This window comes from Cherax quadricarinatus, chromosome 11 (genome assembly GCF_038502225.1).
Source record: "Cherax quadricarinatus isolate ZL_2023a chromosome 11, ASM3850222v1, whole genome shotgun sequence".
Lineage (NCBI taxonomy): Eukaryota > Metazoa > Arthropoda > Malacostraca > Decapoda > Parastacidae > Cherax > Cherax quadricarinatus.
This window is the reverse complement of record NC_091302.1, coordinates 25,463,960-25,473,262: the sequence shown is the minus strand read 5'-3', so window position 1 is coordinate 25,473,262 and position 9,303 is coordinate 25,463,960. Positions and strand designations below refer to the sequence as shown.

Here is a 9,303-nt window from a genome sequence, read left to right as displayed (position 1 = left end):
ACTTAGTTGTTGCTGCTATGTTGTTCTGTTAGTTCATACTTGGTTGTTACTGCTATGTTGTTCTGCGAGTTCATACTTGGTTGTTACTGCTATGTTGTTCTGTTAGTTCATACTTGGTTGTTACTGCTATTTTGTTCTGTTAGTTCATACTTGGTTGTTACTGCTATGTTGTTCTGTTAGTTCATACTTGGTTATTACTGCTATATTGTTCTGTTAGTTCATACTTGGTTGTTACTGCTATGTTGTTCTGTTAGTTCATACTTGGTTATTACTGCTATGTTGTTCTGTTAGTTCATACTTGGTTGTTACTGCTATGTTGTTCTGTAAGTTCATACTTGGCTATTACTGCTATGTTGTTCTGTTAGTTCATACTTGGTTGTTACTGCTATGTTGTTCTGTTAGTTCATACTTGGTTGTTTCTGCTATGTTGTTCTGTTAGTTCATACTTGGTTGTTACTGCTATGTTGTTCTGTTAGTTCATACTTGGTTGTTACTGCTATGTTGTTCTGTTAGTTCATACTTGGTTGTTACTGCTATGTTGTTCTGTTAGTTCATACTTGGTTGTTACTGCTATGTTGTTCTGTTAGTTCATACTTGGGTGTTTCTGCTATGTTGTTCTGTTAGTTCATACTTGGTTGTTTCAGCTATGTTGTTCTGTTAGTTCATACTTGGTTGTTTCTGCTATGTTGTTCTGTTAGTTCATACTTGGTTGTTACTGCTATGTTGTTCTGTTAGTTCATACTTGGTTGTTTCTGCTATGTTGTTCTGTTAGTTCATGCTTGGTTGTTTCTGCTATGTTGTTCTGTTAGTTCATACTTGGTTGTTACTGCTATGTTGTTCTGTTAGTTCATACTTGGTTGTTACTGCTATGTTGTTCTGTTAGTTCATACTTGGTTGTTTCTGCTATGTTGTTCTGTTAGTTCATACTTGGTTGTTTCTGCTATGTTGTTCTGTTAGTTCATACTTGGTTGTTTCTGCTATGTTGTTCTGTTAGTTCATACTTGGTTGTTACTGCTATGTTGTTCTGTAAGTTCATACTTGGTTGTTACTGCTATGTTGTTCTGTTAGTTCATGCTTGGTTGTTACTGCTATGTTGTTCTGTAAGTTCATACTTGGCTATTACTGCTATGTTGTTCTGTTAGTTCATACTTGGTTGTTACTGCTATGTTGTTCTGTTAGTTCATACTTGGTTGTTTCTGCTATGTTGTTCTGTTAGTTCATACTTGGTTGTTACTGCTATGTTGTTCTGTTAGTTCATACTTGGTTGTTTCTGCTATGTTGTTCTGTTAGTTCATACTTGGTTGTTTCTGCTATGTTGTTCTGTTAGTTCATACTTGGTTGTTACTGCTATGTTGTTCTGTTAGTTCATACTTGGTTGTTACTGCTATGTTGTTCTGTTAGTTCATACTTGGTTGTTACTGCTATGTTGTTCTGTTAGTTCATACTTGGTTGTTTCTACTATGTTGTTCTGTTAGTTCATACTTGGTTGTTTCTGCTATGTTGTTCTGTTAGTTCATACTTGGTTGTTTCTGCTATGTTGTTCTGTTAGTTAATACTTGGTTGTTTCTGCTATGATGTTCTGTTAGTTCATACTTGGTTGTTTCTGCTATGTTGTTCTGTTAGTTCATACTTGGTTGTTTCTGCTATGTTGTTCTCATAGGCAGAATATCATATATGATAAAATTTCAGCGGTAATAATAATAATATTATTTTTATACTATTATAGTTATAATAATAATAATTAATAATAATAATAATAATAATAATAATAATAATAATAATAATAATAATAATAATAATAACAATAATAATAATAATAATAATAATAATAATAATAATAATAATAATAATAATAATAATTATATATATTGGATGGTAGGGGTTTATATCTGAGACTGTTGTTTGCTTTTGGAATTTTAATGATTGGAACAAGTAACTAGAAGAAGCTATGTAGTATGATCTACGCCATACATAATTTGTTTACCTGTGTCTCTAGGTGCACTGAGTCCCAGCTGCCTTGTCCCCGGAGCTGTGAGTCCTTCCTGTGGACGTCTTCACAGGTGGTTGTGGAGTATCTTCAACAGTTCCCACACACACACAAACAACGTTGCTCACAAAGAAGACAACGAACTCCAGCAAGATAAAGCTTAATTAAGTGAGGAATTTATCTATTACTCAGAAACCCATATTTTAACAATACATCTGAAAAACAGGCGGTCGTGTTCAATACAGATTTTTAGTCAGTACAAAACGGTATAAGATGCCGAAAATTTTGATAAAAGATAGGTGAAATATTAGTACCTTTAAATAAATTTACATAGTGACAGACGTGAGGTTTAAAGAGTAGAGATGGAACAGTTCTGTGAGCTGCCAGGGGCTGAGGGACTGAGCTGACTTGGGCCAGTAGGCTCGTTGTAGGCCACCTAAACTCTATTAGGTAATGGTGGTGTTCTGATGGTAAAGAATTAATTTGTCAATGACTTCTGAAATCATAAAAGTGCCAGTGTTCTGGACAACAGTGTGGTGGTTGCAGTCAAATACTTTCCAGACATCGTCTTCTGGTTAGTTCCTCTTCCCCGATGACAAGTCTGGCTTCGTTAAATTTCATAAGATGGTCGTGAGTATGTCGTCAGATGACGCATAGAGCTCTACTATATGTATTCTGGAGGTTTCTCGGAATTTTCTCTAAGTTAATGGATGACACTCAAAGATAAAATTCTCCACAACCACCACATGGGATCACGTTCACACTTCCTTCAAAACCGGTTGGTCTAAATGTTTTCTCCTGTACTAAGTCTTGTATCTTGTGGATGTCATCGTGGTTACCTTAATGTTGCTCCTAGCAAGTGTGCTGGTGATGCTGGTAGGTATCTTACCATCTGCTAGAACAAACAATCTGCCAGACCAGCGTTCCTGCCTAGCTGAGTGAATATTTCCAGTGTTTTCCTTCTGCAATCATTAATAAAGTGATAAGGATATTGGAACTGTGTGAATGTCTGATGAATGTAAGAACATTCATCTTCGAGAACAACAGAGCTGGAAACCTTCACTATGAGATAGAACCATATGATCACTCCTCTCTTCCACCTGTTTTCAGCTGAGAAAAATAATGCACCAAGTCGTCTTTACTAGTTGGTTTCTTTAGGGTTTACAGGAAATCAACTAATAAAGACGACTGACTGCATTATTTTCCACACCACAACGCCAGAACAGAGGAATGGTCTTCAGTTTTCACCTCAGAACATACAAGATTTCAAGCTTAGTTTTTCTCAAAGAAGTATGTACTGACATTCATCAAATATTCACACATATCCAATTTCCATCTAAATTTATTAATGATCGCAGAAGGAAAGCATTGGAAATATTCACTCAGCTAGGCAGGAACGTTCGTCTGGTAGAATGTTTGTTCTACCAGTTGGTGAGGTAGCTACTAGCGTTCCCAGTATACATAATAATAATATCTTTGTTTCTACACGTACATGTACAAGGTATACAGTCCTAGCTGACATCAATGACATACTACTATACAGAAAGCCGCTTGTTATGCAGAACATTCCGGGCAAATTAAGTCAATGTTGTCCCAGGATGCGACCCACACCAGTCGACAAACTTCCAGGTACCCATTATACTGATGGATGAACATAGACATTCGGTATAAATAAACACGCCCAATGTTTCTACCCTCGGTGGTAATCGAACACAGACCCTCGCCGTGTGAAACAAGAGTTTTACCCACCAGGCCGCGGGGTACCTGTTGCTATGAGCAACATTAAAGGAGCCACGATGACATCCACAACGATAAAACACTTAGAAAAAGAGAAAATATTTATAATAATATACAATAATAAGAATCTTTATATCTCAAGTACATAATACAAATTATACAGACCATAGCTGACATCAGTGACATACTGTACAGTAAACCCCTGGTTATACAGATCATAGCTGACATCAGTGACATACTGTACAATAAACCCCTGGTTATACAGACCATAGCTGACATCAGTGACATACTGTACAGTAAACCCCTGGTTATACAGATCATAGCTGACATCAGTGACATACTGTACAGTAAACCCCTGGTTATACAGATCATAGCTGACATCAGTGACATACTGTACAGTAAACCCCTGGTTATACAGATCATAGCTGACATCAGTGACATACTGTACAGTAAACCCCTGGTTATACAGACCATAGCTGACATCAGTGACATACTGTACAGTAAACCCCTGGTTATACAGATCATAGCTGACATCAGTGACATACTGTACAGTAAACCCCTGGTTATACAGACCATAGCTGACATCAGTGACATACTGTACAGTAAACCCCTGGTTATACAGATCATAGCTGACATCAGTGACATACTGTACAGTAAACCCCTGGTTATACAGATCATAGCTGACATCAGTGACATACTGTACAGTAAACCCCTGGTTATACAGACCATAGCTGACATCAGTGACATACTGTACAGTAAACCCCTGGTTATACAGACCATAGCTGACATCAGTGACATACTGTACAGTAAACCCCTGGTTATACAGACCATAGCTGACATCAGTGACATACTGTACAGTAAACCCCTGGTTATACAGACCATAGCTGACATCAGTGACATACTGTACAGTAAACCCCTGGTTATACAGATCATAGCTGACATCAGTGACATACTGTATAGTAAACCCCTGGTTATACAGACCATAGCTGACATCAGTGACATGCTGTACAGTAAACCCCTGGTTATACAGACCATAGCTGACATCAGTGACATACTGTACAGTAAACCCCTGGTTATACAGACCATAGCTGACATCAGTGACATACTGTACAGTAAACCCCTGGTTATACAGATCATAGCCGACATCAGTGACATACTGTACAGTAAACCCCTGGTTATACAGATCATAGCCGACATCAGTGACATACTGTACAGTAAACCCCTGGTTATACAGATCATAGCTGACATCAGTGACATACTGTACAGTAAACCCCTGGTTATACAGACCATAGCTGACATCAGTGACATACTGTACAGTAAACCCCTGGTTATACAGATCATAGCTGACATCAGTGACATACTGTACAGTAAACCCCTGGTTATACAGACCATAGCTGACATCAGTGACATAATGTACAGTAAACCCCTGGTTATACAGACCATAGCTGACATCAGTGACATACTGTACAGTAAACCCCTGGTTATACAGACCATAGCTGACATCAGTGACATACTGTACAGTAAACCCCTGGTTATACAGATCATAGCCGACATCAGTGACATACTGTACAGTAAACCCCTGGTTATACAGATCATAGCCGACATCAGTGACATACTGTACAGTAAACCCCTGGTTATACAGATCATAGCTGACATCAGTGACATACTGTACAGTAAACCCCTGGTTATACAGACCATAGCTGACATCAGTGACATACTGTACAGTAAACCCCTGGTTATACAGACCATAGCTGACATCAGTGACATACTGTACAGTAAACCCCTGGTTATACAGATCACAGCCGACATCAGTGACATACTGTACAGTAAACCCCTGGTTATACAGACCATAGCTGACATCAGTGACATACTGTACAGTAAACCCCTGGTTATACAGATCACAGCCGACATCAGTGACATACTGGACAGTAAACCCCTGGTTATACAGACCATAGCTGACATCAGTGACATACTGTACAGTAAACCCCTGGTTATACAGACCATAGCTGACATCAGTGACATACTGTACAGTAAACCCCTGGTTATACAGATCATAGCTGACATCAGTGACATACTGTACAGTAAACCCCTGGTTATACAGATCATAGCTGACATCAGTGACATACTGTACAGTAAACCCCTGGTTATACAGATCATAGCTGACATCAGTGACATACTGTACAGTAAACCCCTGGTTATACAGATCATAGCTGACATCAGTGACATACTGTACAGTAAACCCCTGGTTATACAGATCATAGCTGACATCAGTGACATACTGTACAGTAAACCCCTGGTTATACAGATCATAGCTGACATCAGTGACATACTGTACAGTAAACCCCTGGTTATACAGATCATAGCTGACATCAGTGACATACTGTACAGTAAACCCCTGGTTATACAGATCATAGCTGACATCAGTGACATACTGTACAGTAAACCCCTGGTTATACAGATCATAGCTGACATCAGTGACATACTGTACAGTAAACCCCTGGTTATACAGATCATAGCCGACATCAGTGACATACTGTACAGTAAACCCCTGGTTATACAGACCATAGCCGACATCAGTGACATACTGTACAGTAAACCCCTGGTTATACAGATCATAGCCGACATCAGTGACATACTGTACAGTAAACCCCTGGTTATACAGATCATATCTGACATCAGTGACATACTGTACAGTAAACCCCTGGTTATACAGACCATAGCTGACATCAGTGACATACTGTACAGTAAACCCCTGGTTATACAGATCATAGCTGACATCAGTGACATACTGTACAGTAAACCCCTGGTTATACAGATCATAGCTGACATCAGTGACATACTGTACAGTAAACCCCTGGTTATACAGATCATAGCTGACATCAGTGACATACTGTACAGTAAACCCCTGGTTATACAGATCATAGCTGACATCAGTGACATACTGTACAGTAAACCCCTGGTTATACAGATCATAGCTGACATCAGTGACATACTGTACAGTAAACCCCTGGTTATACAGATCATAGCTGACATCAGTGACATACTGTACAGTAAACCCCTGGTTATACAGATCATAGCTGACATCAGTGACATACTGTACAGTAAACCCCTGGTTATACAGATCATAGCTGACATCAGTGACATACTGTACAGTAAACCCCTGGTTATACAGATCATAGCTGACATCAGTGACATACTGTACAGTAAACCCCTGGTTATACAGATCATAGCTGACATCAGTGACATACTGTACAGTAAACCCCTGGTTATACAGATCATAGCTGACATCAGTGACATACTGTACAGTAAACCCCTGGTTATACAGATCATAGCTGACATCAGTGACATACTGTACAGTAAACCCCTGGTTATACAGATCATAGCTGACATCAGTGACATACTGTACAGTAAACCCCTGGTTATACAGATCATAGCTGACATCAGTGACATACTGTACAGTAAACCCCTGGTTATACAGATCATAGCTGACATCAGTGACATACTGTACAGTAAACCCCTGGTTATACAGATCATAGCTGACATCAGTGACATACTGTACAGTAAACCCCTGGTTATACAGATCATAGCTGACATCAGTGACATACTGTACAGTAAACCCCTGGTTATACAGATCATAGCTGACATCAGTGACATACTGTACAGTAAACCCCTGGTTATACAGATCATAGCTGACATCAGTGACATACTGTACAGTAAACCCCTGGTTATACAGATCATAGCTGACATCAGTGACATACTGTGCAGTAAACCCCTGGTTATACAGATCATAGCTGACATCAGTGACATACTGTACAGTAAACCCCTGGTTATATAGATCATAGCTGACATCAGTGACATACTGTACAGTAAACCCCTGGTTATACAGATCATAGCTGACATCAGTGACATACTGTACAGTAAACCCCTGGTTATACAGATCATAGCTGACATCAGTGACATACTGTACAGTAAACCCCTGGTTATACAGATCATAGCTGACATCAGTGACATACTGTACAGTAAACCCCTGGTTATACAGATCATAGCCGACATCAGTGACATACTGTACAGTAAACCCCTGGTTATACAGATCATAGCCGACATCAGTGACATACTGTACAGTAAACCCCTGGTTATACAGATCATAGCCGACATCAGTGACATACTGTACAGTAAACCCCTGGTTATACAGATCATAGCCGACATCAGTGACATACTGTACAGTAAACCCCTGGTTATACAGATCATAGCCGACATCAGTGACATACTGTACAGTAAACCCCTGGTTATACAGATCATAGCCGACATCAGTGACATACTGTACAGTAAACCCCTGGTTATACAGATCATAGCCGACATCAGTGACATACTGTACAGTAAACCCCTGGTTATACAGATCATAGCCGACATCAGTGACATACTGTACAGTAAACCCCTGGTTATACAGACCATAGCCGACATCAGTGACATACTGTACAGTAAACCCCTGGTTATACAGACCATAGCTGACATCAGTGACATACTGTACAATAAACCCCTGGTTATACAAAGCATTTGATTAATTTTGTTACTAGGATGCGACTCTTACCAGTACGATAACACCCAGGTACCTATTTACTGCTAGGTGAACAGGGACAGCAGGTGTCTTAAGGACACACGCCCTTATGTTTCCAACCTTACGGGGGATCGAACCTTGTGTGAGCTGAGTGCGGTAGCAACCAAGTAATGCAGCAAAAGACTGTGTAAGTAAGTAAGTTTATGCAGGTATACACAAATACAGTTACATAGATTATCATACATAGCAGCATATGTGTAAAGTACCTGGGATAACCCAACACACACTGACTTATTTCCACTGGGGTCCTTTTACCTTATTATTTTAATATAAAGGAGATAATATCTTATTATTATTCTATAAAGGAGACAATATCTTATTATCATAGTATTAAGATTATCTACTACACCAGGGTCATTAATATTAAGGGGGGGGGCTGTATTATTATTATTATTATAATCAAGGGGAAGCGCTAAACCCGGAGGATTATACAGCGCCTGGGGGGGGGATGTGGAAGGCATTCAGGCTTAATTCGGGGAACTGGAGCACAGATCCAATTCCCTAAATCAAGATCCCCTCACCAACATCAAGGAACCTTCCTTGAGGGGGGGGGGGGCTGTAGGGCAAATTTCGGCGCGCGCTCAACCAAAAATCGAAAAATTATGGAAATTAAGTTATATATACCGAAAAATAGCTTAACTCTTTGGCAACATAATGGTACCAGAAAGAATGTTCTACGACGTTTCTACAAGAAATTATAGTCATTTATATCAGGTATGGTGACGGTGATATTGGTAGCGAGTCTGCTCACAGCCCGTATATTTTTTGGAGTTTTTTCATTGTTTTTTATCTCTTTTTCTTGCATTATTCTTTCTAATATAATAACTGACTATTTGGCATCATAAAACAGTAGGCGGAACTTATCTGTAGACTTAGAGCCAACCAGGCACCATATGGGAACGCTCGGCAGTGTTCCCGCTCCAGAGAGTGCCAGGAGAAATCACTTCATTATTACACTTATATC

At 39.3% G+C, this 9,303-nt stretch overlaps 1 protein-coding gene across 1 annotated transcript in view; it reads left to right on the top strand.

The window, feature by feature from the left end:
* The window catches only part of LOC128687540 (sodium-coupled monocarboxylate transporter 1-like), a 161,722-nt gene extending 157,658 nt beyond the window's left edge, over positions 1 to 4,064 (top strand). The window contains exon 6 of the mRNA XM_070083975.1: positions 1,997 to 4,064. Within this exon, the coding sequence (XP_069940076.1) occupies positions 1,997 to 2,151 (155 nt within the window). The 3' untranslated portion in view covers positions 2,152 to 4,064. The remainder of the gene's footprint in view (positions 1 to 1,996) is intronic.
* Positions 4,065 to 9,303: the final 5,239 nt, after the last annotated feature.